General features: G+C 42.8%; 1 protein-coding gene and 1 long non-coding RNA gene across 4 annotated transcripts in view; one reads left to right on the plus strand and one right to left on the minus strand.

Moving 5' to 3' along the window:
• Nucleotides 1-14,132, plus strand: part of ABRACL (ABRA C-terminal like) — a 41,361-nt gene extending 27,229 nt beyond the window's left edge. For both annotated transcript variants that reach the window (XM_030198534.1, XM_030198535.1), the window contains one exon: nucleotides 13,447-14,132. In XM_030198534.1, coding sequence (XP_030054394.1) covers nucleotides 13,447-13,631 — 185 coding nt within the window. In that variant the 3' untranslated portion in view covers nucleotides 13,632-14,132. The remainder of the gene's footprint in view (nucleotides 1-13,446) is intronic.
• LOC115466942 overlaps nucleotides 9,155-17,477 on the minus strand; it is a 43,375-nt gene continuing 35,052 nt past the window's right edge. The window contains exons 3-4 of one of the 2 annotated variants that reach the window (XR_003941623.1): nucleotides 14,332-14,454; nucleotides 9,155-9,284 (exon numbers count right to left, since the gene is read on the minus strand). This is a non-coding gene — a long non-coding RNA (uncharacterized LOC115466942). Of the gene's footprint in view, nucleotides 9,285-14,159; nucleotides 14,455-17,477 lie in introns of those variants that run through there. The other variant, XR_003941622.1, reaches the window with a different exon arrangement.

Here is a 17,477-nt window from a genome sequence, read left to right on the forward strand (position 1 = left end):
GGTTCCATAACCAAGGCAAATAGCATTGGTGAGAGAGGACATCCTTGGTGTGTCCCCCTAGACAAAGGGAACGTAGGAGAATTGCCACCATTAATTGCCTCACACACTCTAGAAGAGTTGTAAAGAGCTTGAGTCCAATCCCAACCCAAATCCCAATCACTCCATAACACTGATCACGAAAGGCCAATGAACACGGTCAAATGCCTTCTCGGCATCTAATCCCAGAAGACACAAGTTTTTGGTTTTTTTTTTGACTTTGTAGCTAACTGCCGCAAGTTAACCATTCGGCGAACATTATCTTTAGCTTGTCTTTGGGGAACGAACCCAACTTGATCAGGATGGATTAGATCAGGAAGAACTTTCGCTAGTCAATTCGCTAGGACCTTAGCTATAATTTTAACATCAGAATTAAGAATGGAGTTAGGATGATAGGAGGCACAGTCCATCTTGTCTTTGCCTGGCTTCGGAATCACTACTATCCAGGCTTCCATCATAGAGGGAGGTAAAACCTCCCCTTCCCGGACTCCATTAAGAATCTCGACCAAGAGGGGAGCAAGGTCCCCCCTAAAAGTCCTATAAAAGTCATTTGGTAAGCCATCCAAGCCAGGTGCCTTCCCAGTGGGCAGATCCTTAATAACTTTAACAACTTCATCCACTTGGGTCTAACAGACAGCGTTGCTCCTCTGTCAAAGAAGGAAGGTTCTGGGATGATAAAAAGGCCCCAATAGCATCCGGGTGAATCATAGAATCAGCCAAATATAAAGACTGGTAGAAGGACTGGAAACGCTGACGAATCAAAGAAGACTTAGCATTGTATTCTTACCGTCTCCAATCCAAAGAATAGTATGATCTGCTGCCTCGATTTAAGGGCCAGTGAACGACCGGGCTTATTATGATTGAAGTACTGAAGTTGCTGTTGTTGGCCCTGGATAAAGTGCAATTGGTCCGAGTAAATATTATCTAATCTTAACCGGAGAGCTTGGATCTGCCTCAGAATAGAGATCGAGTGAGAAGACTTATGAAGATCCTCCAAATGAGACAATTGTGAGATGCAGTCTGCAACTTCCTTTCACCTGGCCTGAGCCCGAGTGCTTGCCTGTTTTAAGAAAAAAAACCCTCATTACAGCCTTTTAAGGCACCCCAAACAATCCCCAGAGAAGGACCCGAGTTCAAATTAATGTCGAGGTATTCTCTCAAGAGTGTTTGATAGTTGCCTAAAATCTTATCCTCCTTCAGCAAGGAGACGTTTAAAGTCCACCTACTATCCTTGTCTTCCTCACAAAAGGATGAAAGCTGAACCCAGGTCGGAGAATGGTCTGAAATAGTAATAGGGGCCAATACCTGAGAGGCAACACCCCTGAATCAAAGAGATATCAAATAGCAAATGGTCAATACGGGAGTAAGAATCATGAGAATGGGAATATAAGGAATAGTCCCGTTCCTTTGGATGATGTAGTCGCCATACATCGCACATGGCTAAAACTCGGGCTAGGTCAACCAGCGCTTTAGAGTTTGTAACATCGATTCCCGACACTGCACCAGACCTATCCAAGGCTGGGTCAAAAGATGCGTTAGTTGCCTCCTAATAGCAGTTTACCATAGGGATCAGATTGGACAACTTTGCCAAGCCCGACAAAAAATTCCCCCTGAGATTCGTTGGGCAAAAGCTAAATTATTCAATAATACATGTAAAAGCAAAAATCTACCAGCAGGGTCACGCCTGGTTTTCAATACCTGAATCTGCAAGAAAAAGTGAAGCAAGATTGCAAGCCCCCATTTCTCTGGGGCGTATCTGGACTTCAGCGGGGGGGGGGGGGGGGCGAGAGCCAAGGTGAGGAGGCACATTTTAGCGCCCCCCCCCCCCCGCCGCCAGCACCACCTCCAACAAGTTTGACACCCCCCCTGACCCGCCCGCCATCTGTCGCCGTCTGTACCTTTGCTGGCGGGGGACCCAACCCCCGCTAGCTGAAGTCGTCTTCTTACATTTGGTTTCTTCTGAGTCAGACGTCCTGCTGCACGTACGTCAGGACGTCAGACTCACAGAAACTGAACGAGGCCTACAGATTGCAAGGCTTCGTTCTGATTCTGTGAGCCTGACGTCCTGCACGTTGTACGTGCAGCAGGGCGTCAGACTCAGAAGAAACCAAACGCAGGAAGAAGACTTCAGCTGGCGGGAGTTGGGGTCCCTCACCAGCAAAGGTACAGACGGCGACGGCGGGTTGCCGGGGGGGGGGGGTGAGAGGGGCATCGGTAGGGGGGTCCAGGGCCAAATTTATGGGGGCCCAGACCCCTGTGGCCTCATAGCAGCTACGCCCCTGCTTTGATGCATCAGCAGCAGAAGCGCAATAGACGTGGGCAATGATGACTCAAATATTTTTCGTGTTCCCTCTTTAAATGAGTCTCCTGTAGAAGTACAACATGAGGTTTATGGAACAGTAATTCCTGAAATAGCTTTTGAGGAGAGTTCAGACCCTTAACATTGTATGTCAAGAACTTTAGATCCACGCTCATTTAAACTTCGATATACAGGCTGTTAACTCTGGTATAACATTGAAACCAAGCAGACCAGAACATGTTGTTAGGAGAAGGGAGAACAACCCCCCCCCCCCCCCCCCCCCCCAACCTCTTTCACACAACTCCACACTGACACTCTACCCACTTGCAGGCAGCCCACCCACCACTCACACTCTTCGTCAGACCCCCCCCCCCCATCAACACCCACCACCACTCAACCCCTCATCCCATCACACACCAAACTATGGCCTCAAGGGAGACCAGGATGGGTAAAAAAACCGAAAGGAAAAGATATCACAGCACCCAACCAGCCTACCCAACCCCCCCCCTAACTTTCATACCTTCATGTATTATCTAAAAGCAGCTATTAATAATAGCAGTTCAACCCTTATTAGAACATACACATGAGTAAGCGCAAATCGTTAGGCAGTCCCATCAGAGTCAAACATTATGTGAGGAAATCCTCGACTTAGGTGCAACCCGCTTCCATTTTTGGAAATGATCCTTTGTAGAGGTGGCTATTTCCACTGGAGGGACAGGTGGCTTGGACAGTCCTGCCTTGTGCAAAGCCTACCATGCCTCCGAAAGATGGCGGATACGATGCATTTTCCCCTCTAGAGTGAAAAGCAGGGTAAACGGAAAAGCCCATCTGTAGGAAATCTTCCCCTTGGTTAGAACTTCCAGAGCCGGCTTCATGAGGCACCTTTGGGACAGCATAAAGGCTGATAAATCCTGGAAAATCTGAATTTTAGCGTCATTGTAATCCACATATGGCATTTGACGGGCCTTTTTTAGCAAACGCTCTCATGTAGCTGAGAAAGCAAATTTAGCAGTGATCTCGTGGTCTATTGTCCAGTGGTTTTCCAAAAGCCCGATGTGCTCTATCAATCTCAATTTGGCGCCTCAGACGGATCTGTGTCCAGCAGCTTTGCACATAGGACCCGAACAACTGTTGGGACATCCTCTGCCTCCCCGCACTTGGGAATGCGACAGAAACGAAGGTTGCACCTTCTACCGTGATTCTCCAGATCATCAACTTTAAATTGGAGATCAGAGTATTGAGAAGAAACCAAATCCACCTTTGAGGCTAGATCAGTGAATTGCACAGCTTGCTCCTCCATTCGGTCCTCTACATCCTCTATGCGGCCACCCAACGCCTTCAGGTCAGTGCTTAAAATCTCCATCTTCTCAAGTATTTCATTCTTAGAGGATTTAATCTCCTCTCTTATAGTTTGGAGAGATTTAGCTAGCTCTCTCGGTAACACTCGTGTCGCAGCAACAGGGTGCAACTCCGACCTTGAGATGCCGCCGAATCCAAGTGCGAGAGAGGAGCAGAAGACACGTGGCGCTGCGGGCCTTTGCTAGTTTGCTTTGCTGCATGGCGCTCTGGGTCTTTACGGGATTGCGACGCACTCTTACTCATGGTAGCTTCGAGTCTTACCTTCGCCTCTGCTTCTTCAAATAAGGGCGAAATTTATCTGGAAGATGGCGAATAAAGCCTTTAAAGATAGGAGGGTGCTGGAGCTCTCAGTTCAGGCAGCCATTCGGCACCGTGACGTCACTTCCTCCTCCTTCATATCCTTGTTTTAACAGATATTTGTTATCGTGTTCCTCTTTTAGAGATCCTTTAACTTTTCTGCCTTTAATTTTTCAGCCATCTCTTTGCAGAACTATATCTGTTTCCTTTTCCTGTTGATCTCATTTTCCTTACATAAAGGCCTTATGCCTTTTTATAGCTCTATCTAGTTTAGCCCATTGTTTTTCAACAGTTTGAAAGACTCCTATAACAGCAGGATATAACCCCCCCCCCCCCCCCGAGTATACTTAACTAAAAAAGTTCAAAATCCATTCTTATTCTCCAGAACAAGCAAAAACTCCATGGAGGTTATGAAATATAAAAAAGCCTTTCTGGCATTTGTGCAGTTCCGTTCCAAACCTTGCATTCAATAGAATGTTTCTGTAGAAGTTATAAGCCTCTTGAACTGTGTTGATTCTTTCCTGTCTATCTGCAATTGTGCCTGATACGGTGCTTGGCAGTTTTGTTTATGCTTATTTGCTATTTTAGGTTCCTCCTTCGCAGTCTCTGGACTTCCTGCAGAGGAGTCCGTCTGTCACTTTTTGCTGCCTGGCCCAGCTGAGACAGGCGCTAGCACTACATGAACCTTGTAATGCGGAAACTAATTTCATTTGCCAAAATACTAACTGAAAGTGAAGAAAAATGATAGTATTATCCATTATATATAAGGTAAAGTTACACCAAATAGAAAAGCGGGGAAACAATTAAACCCAGGATGATTGCATTAAGACAAAAAGAAAAAAGGTCCCAAGGTTGAAGTATACAAATCTATAAAACCAATTACATTACGGGGGGGACTTAAGCTGTGGTAAAATCTCTAATTTACCACAGCTTAGTTTACCGTGGGAGTCATTGACCTGCGGTAATGAAGTAATGCAAGTTAGCGACTTCTGTCGTAAAGAAAGAACACAAATTGCGATCAGCCTTTCATATTGTGTTACTCTACACCCCCAGGAGCGTCAGATGCTAACGTGTGGCCCAGTGGGTCCTGGAGAGCAAGTCTTAAAGTGGCAGTTAAAATATACAATAGGTGGTAGAACTAGAGGACGTGAATTGAGATTGAAGGGGGGCAGACTCAGGAGTAATGTCAGGAAGTATATTTTCACGGAGAGGGTGGTAGATACGTGGAATGCCCTCCTGCGGGAGGTGGTGGAGATGAAACGGTAATGGAATTCAAACATGCATGGGATAAACACAAAGGAATCCTGTTTAGGAGGCATGGATCTATGGAATCTTAGCGGAGATTGGGTGGCGACGTCGGTATTTGGAGAATAAAACCGGTGCAGGGCGGACTTCTATGGTCTGTGCCCTGATCGTGACTGAATAGATATGGAAGGGCTGGAGTGTAAATTTTAAGGGGCTTCGACGTTAGCTTTAGAACTTTTAGTGCAGGAACAGTTCTGGGCAGACTTTTACAGTCTGTGCCCTGAGAAAGGCAGGGACAAATCAAACTCTGGTATACATATAAATCTTGTTGGGCAGACTGGATGGACTGTTCCGGTCTTTATCTGCCGTCATTTACTATGTTACAATTCTGGTCCATGAATCTTAGGTTTCTTCTCCCCCCTCATCCCTCCAAAAATACATTTATTTCTAGGCTTACCTCAATTTATTCCTGGTGATCTAAGGAATCCGAGAGAGGAGTGATTTCCTAGTCACTCTTGCCTCTGTGGGCACTGGGTTGAAAATGGCAGCTGCGTCTTGCAGTAGTACCTACCACTAGGTGTCAGGCCACCATCTATAAGGCCACTTTCAAGCAGTATTGCCAACCTCGCTTATTTCCTGTGAGTTTGCGCTTTTTTTTTTTTTTTTTCTGAACTCGTGGGTAGCTTGTTTTTGGGTTGTTGCTACCTGCCGCTGCTGCCACACACAAAATCTCTACCAAGTTGGTTCAAGAATTTATCTCATCCTGTGCCTAAAGCTTGTCTTCTACTTTTCCTGCCCCTGGCATGTTCCCCATTGGATGAGTTCTACAAATACCTAGGACACCAAAGCCTACCCTACATTGGATTGGTTTGGGGAATGCATAATGTCAGCAAGGACAGAGACTGGAGGGGTCAGAGTTGAGAGCGGAAAAGTTGGTTGCCATAGAGACGTGCTGCCAGGGCTTTTCTACTCTGCCTTAATTTCCAGTTCCTTTAGGTTGCTGTTATTTTTAACTAGCTGCCCCCAGCATTCGTGGAGAGACTGTGTGGGTTGCTTGTCAACTGTAGTCAGGTTTGGTGGTGGTTCCTTTTCAGCCCTCGTTTCAAGTCTGACTTCAATGAGAAACGCAAGCACAAGGAATTGAGGAGTTGTCGCTGTGGTTCCATGAAGAGCGCTCCATACAAGATGATGCTTCATATAGAGAAGAATGCTGGCTGCAGGCACTCTGATCCAGTTGGTGCACCTGCCTTTCGGGGTGATTGAGAGTGGGCCCAAGGTGGAAAGACCAGCTCCTTTAGTACCATGCTCTTTTTTTTTTTTGGAGTTCTCTTCTGCTGTCATCCTGCAGTTTTGTTCGGTTCCTGTCTAAAGTTGCTATTATTGCTGGGTTTTTTTTACAAGCATTCAGGAAGAATCATTAACTTATAGGATAGTACCAGAATTCCCAGAGAAGCCGCTTAATGGCTTGTTGATGGGATTGGTTGCCCTGGCTGCTCCAGAAGTTGGAAGCCAGAATGCCCAGACTCTGAATACACACTAATCTAGCTTTAATCTATCTGCAATTTTTTTTTTTATTTTCTATGCATGTTTCTGCAAGTGAAAGAGAACCAGTAAGGTTGTTTGAGTTGAGATGGGATCCCCTGTTGAGTGGTTTAGAGGTGTATTTTCAAAGTGCTTATACTTACAAAGTTCTGTAGTAACCTAAGGAACTTTGTAAGTCTAAGTGCTTTAAAAATGATTCCGTTAAAGTACTTGTCTGCATGTGTTCAGTGAGTTTTTGAGTACCACCAATATTAAGCAAACTAATTTATTGTATTCGTGTTTGGGGTAATTTGTCTTTAAATTTAGCATTCTCAGTTTTGAAAAATTGGTTCCTCTACATGCCTGTTTTTACACTGTGCAAACCTTTTTCATCTAGGGAAGAAAAAGAGGTGTTCCAGAGACTGGTGTTTTATAAGAGTAATTTATGTGCCTTTCTGTCTTTATACAAATTGGCACCCAAAACCAGCTCCATTAACAAATTTATACAAATTTTACACCTCCGAATGTGGTGTAAATATGTACATGTGTATTTTATACACTGCATTTTTTCTAGCAAAAAAAGGAGCCGGTACTCAAATGCTAGGCCACCCTTCAGGGTTAGGGTGATCACTGAGGTACCCACCCCACAACAGCCAGGCCCCCTGCAACCAGTCACAGAATCTCTGACAAGGCAGAATTGGTGTGTAGAGCCAGAGCTTTTTCATTAAAACTTGGAGTCCATGGGTCAATTTTAGCAGACAATGGAAAAGGTGCCGGTACTGAGTACCCCCTCAAAAAAAGCCCTGATTTTATAATATAAATCAAGTGGGTAGCATATAGTCTTTTGTCCAAATCCTAAGTATTCAGTTATACTAATTTATGAACCTCAGTAGAATGTGTGTTATTCAGGTTTTACACAGTGGCTTAAATACTCGTATCTTCATTGTTCAAAGCCTATCTCCTCCTTCCTAAACTTTTTATTTTATGTTAAATACTTGAGTTCGTTTGGTAAGATTAATCAGCTATTTAATACTCATCTTTTCAAGTTGAATTTCAAATCATAGTCAGCTCAGGGGCACTTTTTACTCCAACATGGCACATATTTCGCTTAAAAACTTTCTCAAGGATGACCCCTGGATATCAACATACCATCCATTTTGAATTATAAGTATAAAAATAACTTATTGAAACCTCACCTAATAACAGCCACCGCTCATCGTGCTAAAATATGATTATGCAGCCAAGATGGTGGCGGCGTTCTCTCTAACTTCCTTTGTACTATCAGCTACAGTTTCCCCGCCATCTTGACTGAACCTAGACCTTAAGTCGATATTGGGATCGTTGGTCCCTGAGGTACAAGTTTCAGTGGAGTGGAGGAGTGGCCTAGTGGTTAGAGCACTGGCCTTGCAATCCAGAGGTGGCCGGTTCAAATCCCGCAGCTGCTCCTTCTGATCTTGGGCAAGTCACTTAACCCTTCATTGCCTCAGGTACAAACTTAGATTGTGAACCCTCCTGGGACAGAGAAATATCCAGAGTACCTGAATGTAACTCACCCTGAGCTACTACTGAAAAAGGTGTGAGCAAAATCTAAATAAATATATGTGGATGATATTTTGATAGCTGCTCCTAGACAATGCCCAATGTAGTACAGCCACTGATGCTATTTTACAGTGTCTGAAAGATAAGGGTTATAAGGTGAACTGGGGCAAATTGCAATATTGTTAGACTCAGGTTTCATTATTTGGGCCACACTTAGAATAACTCCAGAGGTTTGGATCAAGCCACAAATCAAGAAAATCAGCCCACCTACCTCTGTTAGGCAACTTAGGGCTTTACTGGGACAGTTGAATTTTTATAGAGACTGGGTACCAAATTATGCGCATTACACCAGTGCATTGAGGAAACCCTTGAAAGGGAAAGGCCCCACGGATGGTACTGTGCCTGTTATACTATCCACCAAGGATAAGAATACTTACTGCCTCCGACACAAATATTGCAGCTGCAGTATTAGGAGAAGGAAAGTATAAACCCCTTTTATATTGGTCAGCCAGTTTCACACCCACAGAGATGGGATTCACAGATTGTGAGAAGTTAGTAGTAGCCTGTGCCATGGCTATAAGGAAAACTTATAGTACAGAATAAACAAGTTATAGTTATGCCACTCATGCTGGTAAAAGCAGTACTCTCCTTAATCGGTCTCTGAAATCAGCAAAGGTATCTCTATACATAAGTAATTAATCACCCAGCTGTAATTATTTCAGTCTATTTATAACACCACTCAAATCCAGACTTCTTTTTGTATTCCAACCATCTTGAAACTTTATTCTTAGAAAATGTTTTTCATCTTTCATGAGAATTCTTTAAAACGCTTTACAGCTTCAATTTGTATCACTTGCATGTCTTCCAATCAAGTTTACATGGACACCTCCACCTACGTATGCGGCATGTTTCGCAATTCGCTGCCTCAGGGTGTGGTCCGACATTCAGCTAAAGTGCAGAACAGTTTTACTCCACATTGCATCGGTGTCTGCAAATTATATGGCACTGTTAGGATTACCAAAAATGTATAACTACACCCCTTTCCAAAGGTAAACCCAGCAGAAGCATTGCTACAGGCCTCAGAAGGGCCTCAGTTTAGGGAAGTAGCCCACAACGTGAAGATGTTCTTATTGGCTATCTGTAATTACTATAAAAAATTTAAATAACTAAATATTCATAAAAATAACCACTTCTTTAATATGCAAATACACTATAATAACTTTAAATATTGTGAGATGTGCTCAGAAAAACAAAATGTGACCACACGTGAAATTACAGTTCTTAATCTTAAACTAGATCTTACACTTGATGAGACATTAATCAACTCCCATCTCTTATCTGGATTATGCCACCTCCAACTCTGCTGTGGTTAACTTTGCCAACTTTTGGACTGTAGAAACAGTCTCAGCAAGATTGATTTCTTGTAATAGATACAGTGCCATGATTACAAAACAGTTAATGTTGTAACCTGACAAAAAACATGTTTTGCCTTTCCAGCTTGTTCAGGGGAAACTTTCAATAGGAGGCAGGGCTGAACCTGAACTTGCCCAAATTATGCCCCTTTTAATTCTCTGCATCCATGGAGGCATACACATCCACATAGCAGCTTTTTGAAGTTGCTATTTGGACATGTTTATATGCTTTTAAAATGATTAAGATGATATTAACACCACAGATAATGCAGAATAGTTAACGTGATACTATACCGTACGTTGAGAGGATAATTCTGTAACAGGGGACCTATTTTTAAGCCTATTCAATAAAGAAAAGTAGAAGCCTACATTTTTTTATAGAACATTTTAAGGCACAATCACTTATACCAGCTATAGCTGGTGTAAGTGTTTCTACCTAGATGTTAGAATTCTCTTGATTCTATAACATATCTGCCCAAATTTATGCCTTGCATGCAAATTAGGTGTGCGCAAGTTATAGAATAAGGGCAGTAGTGTACACTAAATAATTGGCTGTTAATTGGTGCTAATTGGCACCCATTAGTATTTGCTTACACAACTTACATCACTTGTAACCTTCCTATTAACTAGGCAAGGAACAAAAAAACCCACACATTTAATGAAATACATAAAACATAACAAACAACAAATATATTACAAATCATATATTAAATCTAAAACTCAAAAGAAAATTAAATTAACAATTCATTTTTACAGAATTTAATATAGCAGCATCATAGAGCCAGTCCCAAGCCTTCTTACTCCATAAAAGCTTGAGCAAACAAAAGGGTTTTCAACTTTCTCTTGAATTCAGTAACAGATGAACGTCCGAGTACTTCCAGGGAGTTTGTTCCACAGGCCTGGACTAGCCAAGGAGAAAACACCATCACAAGTACCAACATATTGAACCTTCACTAAAGAAGGCTGCACCAATAGCAGAGTTTCTGTCTATCTCAGGGAGCGAGCTGGTTCATAGAGCTTCAGGAACACCACTGGTCAACAGCCAATGTAAAGGCTTCAAAAAAGATGTAACGTGATCAGTACGTTGTAATTCTACAATTGGCCGTAGAGCAGCATGTTGTACAACCTGTAATGCTTTACAACATGATTGAGAAACCCAAGTAAAGACACTTAACAATAATCTAGATAAAATTACTCTGAATCACTATCCAAAAATCAGATCGAGGCATCGTAGGTATAATTTTGCTTAGAACATGTCACTGATAAAAAACAGATTTGAACTACCTTTACTACCCGTGTCTTAAAATTCAGCTGTGCATCCAGTCAGTAGCGTACTAAAGGCGGGGTGGTGGGGGCTATCCTTTCCGGGTGCAAGCAGCAAGGGAGTGCACGGAGCAGTCATGCGGCTGTCGGCTCCGCCGGTTCCCTGCCTCCTCTAATATTACTTCCGGGACAGGGGGCTGGCAGAGCTGCCAGCCGCGCAACTGCTTCGTGCACCCCCAGGTGGAGCGGATGATGCGCTTCGGGGGTGGGTGGGTGATGCACCAGGGAGGGTATAGTGGCGACCCGCTCCGGGTGACAGCCAATCTAGGTATGCCACTGCATCCAGTACAACTTCAAGACTCAGTCTGATATTTAATAGGAACAAGAAAGCCCTGGAGTTGTACTAGGTCAACTTGGCTATAAAACCGCCTGACTAACTAGCATTTATTTTTATTTTTGTTATATTTGTACCCGCGCTTTCCCACTCATGACAGGCTCAATGTGGCTTACATGGGGCAATGGAGGGTTAAATGACTTGCCCAGAGTCACAAGCATAATTTCATTCTTGCTAAATTTAAAGCCAACCTATTCTCAGAATTGAATAGCATCCATACATTGCTGCCCTTAGTTGCTCTTGTAGAAGTTGCACAGTTGTTCACCAATTCCATTGCTTGCAACTTCTAGGAGGCATGGATGATTCAGGGGCGTTCCTAGGAGTTAGCGCTCAGGTCATAGCATACAAGGAATTAACACGCCTAACTGCCAACAGTTAGTGCGAGCACTTACATCAGCATGTGACACGGTGTAAGCTCTTGCACCTAAAATTGTTTTGAAACTGCGGACTTGCATTAATATTCTATAACGGCAATGCTGCACAGAACTGCCGTCATGATGTATGCTAAGTTCATATTCTATCCCGGTGCCTAATTTTGGTGCTCTTTCTTGAGCCTACCCCCAGTGTATGTAAATTATAATATTTTTCATCTGTGCATGTACCTGTGTACTCTGTCCACGTGCATACCCATCAGCAAGGTATGTGTCATGAAATTAGGGCCCATACTTTGCCACTTGTGGGTATTCTACATCTGTAAGTGAATAAATACTGCCATTTACATACATTCCTGCCATCTAATATTGGACAGTTCCTTATAGATGCTGTGTAGATGCAGTCCCCACCCATTCCCAGCCCAATTCCATATTTGTCAGTTAACATGGGAATTAGTGTGCACTAACCCCCAGATTCTATAAATGGTGATTAAAGTTGTGTGCACAAATCAGCCGATTTGCGCACGCAACTTAATTATTTAACAAGCTAATCAGCACAGATAATTGGCCAATACAAGCAATTAGCACTAATTGGCACAAATTAGAAAGTTGTACACAAATTCTAAGCATATTCCGTAAGTGGTCTGCATAAATTCTAATGCATGGATCACAAAAGGGGGTGAAACCATGGGAGAGGCATGGGTGTTCCTGAAAATTACGTGCACGGTTAGAAAATATGCCCGATCTGTGCCTAAATAAGAAGACGTGGGTATTTATATTGGTTTTAGTTGGCGTAAATGGCTGCACCTAAATTTTAGTCGCAGGACAGCCACTACTTGTATTATATAACTGCACCTAACTTTAGGTTGAGGTTTATAGAATAGCTCTAAATGTGATTTTTTTCAGTGCCTTTTTTTTTTTTTGGCACCATATATAGCATCTGGCCCTAAGTGTCAAGCTACTGCATTAACTATATAGTAACATGGTAGATGATGGCAGATAAAGACCTGTACAGTCCATCCAGTCTGCCCAACAAGATAAACCCCTTGTATGAGCTACTTTTATATATGTATACCTGACCTTGATTTGTCTTTGAACATTGTGAATGAACACCCACGCTACATCTCACACATTTGGAATACTGCTTTTTTGCATTTTTGATACCTTCGGTGGTCACATAGAGGCTCATTTTCAAAGCACTTAGCCTCCCAAAGTTCCATAGAAACCTATGGAACTTAGCCTCCCAAAGTGCTTTGAAAATATGCCTCATAGTGCATCAGTTTATGCATGCATTGTCTTTTTAAAGACCCTTTTGCTTTTTTTCACCCAGCATTACCATCTGACACTATTTACTCATTGTCAGACTCTTGAGGCAGGGCACGTTATATGCCGAAACATGGTCAAGTGTAGAGCAGTGACTTCACATTTATTGTGAAATGCCGATTTTTAAGCACTGATATTGTTTTACACATATTGAATTTTATGTAGTGATTTTATGTTTATTCTATTATATATACACCAGAGTGATAAATATTTAACTTCATTGATTCTGAGGTTTGTATAGCCTTCCTAAGTTCCCTCTTCCTTTGTGTATTGTACTTGATTTGTCCTTTCCATTTTTGAGAAGCCACTGGTATTAGAAGGGTTTCCTAGTTCTAGTGAAGGTACCTACCAAATGTGTGCTGACTCGAATTATTATCTTTCCTGTAGCAGGTGATGGAAAGCTGAGTGTGAAGTTTGGTGTACTCTTTGCTGATGACAAATGTGCCAATCTCTTTGAGGCTCTGGTGGGAACTCTCAAAGCTGCAAAACGAAGGAAGGTGGTTGACTACCAAGGCGAATTGCTCCTTCAAGGTGTCCATGACAACGTTGACATTATATTACTGCAGGATTAACCGTATTTGCACATCCCGTGTGGGTAAAATGTTTTCAGGTGAACTGCTTCAACCATGCAAAGAAAATGCGGCTAGGATCGCTCATGGTTTTTTAAATGTTTTTATGTATGAAAGAGACTTATCACTGTGTATTTTCCAATATAATCCATTTTGTATTGAATCTGTGAAAAGTAAAAGGCTGGAGTAAATTCTTTCTCAGGTCATAGTTTTTGAAAAATGCAGGAGTTATATTTTTAGTGTGGTATATGGAAGTGATTTTTTAAATATTAATTGGCTTATTTGATTATTGTACTGTAGGGACAAAAATATTGGTAATTTATCAAATTTTAAAATATTTTACATATGTGTAATAATAAAACCATACAGTTTTTTTGTAAGTTTCTTGTTTTTGTTGCTTTGCCTGTGCTGATGCTATTAGCATAGGGCACATATAAAAATGTACCATGACTGCAGTTGGGCAAACTAGACATTTTTTTCAATAAACCTGATATGATTTGTTCATTTATGGCAGTCTGTCTTTTTTTTTTATGTTTGTTTCTGAAATGCTTTTGCTTAAAGGCCAGAATCACTCTGCCCTGCCTTCTGCCTTACAGCCTTGTGTCTATTTAGACCTCCCCATATCTCTTTTTAGCTTCAAAGAGGATAGATTAGATTCTAGGGCAAAGAATAGAGGAGAGAAGAAAATAGCATGCAATAATACCTTTTAGTTTTTCAAAAGCTCTGGAGGAACATATGGCGATAGCAAGCAGAGCATTGCTCGTAGAATTCTTTCCAACCACTCTCTGTATTTTGTGTGTTTGTATATAGCTGTGTTGTCTTTGACCTGGAGGAGGGAGGAGAGGGGGTAGTTTGTAGTGGTACAAAAAAATTCAGTTGGTTTGGAAAGAATAATACAATGAAATCAGGACAGACAAAATCTTGGACCCCCCCCCCCCCCTCCAACATTTCTTTGGTTGGGAAGAATAAAAAAAAAAAAATATTGCCTGTTATACTGATTTAGGGAATGGTCCTTACAGCACAGTGTCAGAATAGCTTCATTATTGCCTTTGTCCTAGAAGGGAGGACAATGATGCTTCATTATGAAGTGACCATAATCATTCCAGTTAGAACTCCATGTTACAGAGGAAGAGCTTAGTGCAGTGGCGTTCCTAGGGGGGCTGACACCCGGGGTGGATCGCCGATGCGCCCTGCCCCCCACCCCCCCAGCGAAACAACCTCCCCGATCCTCCGGCGAATGACCCCCCCCCCCCCGGTGCACGCCGCTGGGAGGGGGGTGCCGCGCGCCTGCCGGCTCTTCATTTTCATGCTCCCTCTGCCCTGGAACCGGAAGTAACCTGTTCCGGGGCAAAGGGAGCATGAAAACGAAGAGCCGACAGGCATGCGGCACCCCCCCCAGCGGCGTGCACCCGGGCCGGACCGCCCCCACCGCGCCCCCCCCCCCCCTTGGTACGCCACTGGCTTAGTGAATTAAAGCATGTTAACTTCTGACATATTAAACTGATAGAACATCTTGAGCGCTCCTCTGTGCTATAACTGAGTTGGAGAAAACGATTTCAGTTAGGCAATCAGACATAAATGTGAGACAGCAGCCACCTAAAGGAGCCCCTCTATGTAACATAGTAGGTTATGGCAGATAAAAAACCTGCAACCGTCCTTCTAGTCTGCCCAACAAAATAAAATCATAGCATAAGGTGATATTGATTTGTCTTTGCCATTTTCAGGGCACAGACTGTAGAAATCTGTCCAGCACTATCCTTGATCTCCAACTTCTGAAGTTGTCATTGAAGCCCCATGATCAGGGCACAGACAGTAGAAGTCTGCCCAGCGTTGGTTTTGCTTCCCAATTACTGGTGTTGCTATCTAGGCATCCTTCTAGCTGCGATGTGTGTAAGTGTGCCCATGGAAGTGCTAGTATTTGTAAATAATTGTCACAAATTGAATGCAGTGAAAAACAGGTTCAGGCTTTCTAAACTAAACTAGGCCTCTAAAATCATAGCATCTCTCAGTCCTGATACTTCACTAAAGAAATGTGGCAGCCTGCTTAACCTTGGCAGAGTTACAAGGTTGGCAAGGGTGGTGTATAGCTGGGCATAGGCATGCTGAGAAACTATAAAAATAATTGGGCCAGGTGCAGGAAAAGCTAAATTTAAGGATGAGCGAAGTTTGGAGATAGGAGAGCTGAGACTTGGTCACAATTGGATAAGAGATAAGCAAACTTGCTAAGGTTGAAACTCGGTCCTAATTGGATGAAAGATAAGAAAAGTTGGAACTGGGCATAATTGGATATCTGTGCCAATTATGACGAAAGTGCAGGTGGGAAAGTGAAATGTTCATAGGGATCTATGGGACCCAAAAATGTATAAAAGGTCTGCTACCTAAGCAGTGCCTTGGAGAGAAGAAGAGTGAAGCCAGCAACCTTTGAAGGCACATGTCATCAGTCGTGAAGTGCTGTACTACCATGTGAATGCCTGAACTGCTTGTACTGTCTTTGGGGTAAGATCTCAATGCTAATAAACTATATTTATCTACTAAATACTGGGTTCCTTTCTAATTACATAGGTTTATACTGCCTTGACTGTATAACCCTGTCATGAGCAGATACCAGGTTGGCGTGATTAAGTATCTAGAGGGGATATGCAGTTCTTTCAAGCCCATGGCTTCCGCTGTCCAAACAGAGGTTGCAGACCTAATAAATTAAACATATTCTGTAAATTTGCATGTGCAAGGAGCAAGTAATTGTGGGCACAGAGTTATAGAATTGCTCTTTTAGTACATTGATATTGCCAGGAGGGGTCCTGATATTTCTGAAAAGATACAGTAAGAAGGATCTCAGGAAGGAAGTCAGGATTATTGCTGTAGAAATTATAAATTGAGTGTGTGTGTGGGTGGGGGACGGGACCAAGAAGGTGGACACACACACCAAAGCTCTAATTTATTCTTTTACAATGCCTAAGGAGTGAAGGGGGAAAAACACAGTACCTCTTCAGGGATGGGCCTGATGGTTTCTTCCCCTACCATTCAGACTACAATAGAAGCTTTTGCATTGTCCAGGAAAGCTCCATTTCATAAGTACATAAGTATTGCCATACTGTGAAAGACCAAAGGTCCATCAAGCCCAGCATCCTGTTTCCAACAGTGGCCAATCCAGATCACATATACCTGGCAAGATCCCCAAAAAGTACAACACATTTTATACTGCTTATCCCAGAAATAGTGGATTTTCCCCAAGTCCATTTAATAGTGGTCTATGGACTTTTCCTTTAGGAAGCTGTCCAAACCTTTTTTAAACTCCGCTAAGCTAACCGACTTTACCACATTCTCTGGCAATGAATTCCAGAGTTTAATTACACGTTCAGTGAAGAAAAATTTCTCCGATTCGTTTTAAATTTACTACATTGTAGCTTCATCGCATGCCCCCTAGTCCTAGTATTTTTGGAAAGCGTGAACAGACGCTTCACATCTACCCATTCAACTCCATTCATTATTTTATAGACCTCTATCATATCTCTCCTCAGCCGCCTTTTCTCCAAACTGAAGAGCCCTAGCCACTTTAGCCTTTCCTCATAGGGAAGTTGTCCCATTCCTTTATCATTTTGTTGCCCTTCTCTGCACCTTTTCTAATTCCACTATATCTTTTTTGAGACACGGCGACCAGAATTTATTTTTCAGACGTGCGTATCGGACGCGTGCCAAAAATGAAATAACCACAAGAGCCAAGCGGTAGCCGGGTAGTAACTCCATTTTGGTGCACGTTGGGCACACATAGATGCCTATGCAGCTTAGTAAAAGAGCCCCTTAGTTCAGCATAGTAATCTGCACCTGATTAATTTTCCTAGAACTCCTGGA

The sequence above is a fragment of the Microcaecilia unicolor genome, chromosome 3 (assembly GCF_901765095.1).
Source record: "Microcaecilia unicolor chromosome 3, aMicUni1.1, whole genome shotgun sequence".
In the NCBI taxonomy this organism is placed as follows: domain Eukaryota; kingdom Metazoa; phylum Chordata; class Amphibia; order Gymnophiona; family Siphonopidae; genus Microcaecilia; species Microcaecilia unicolor.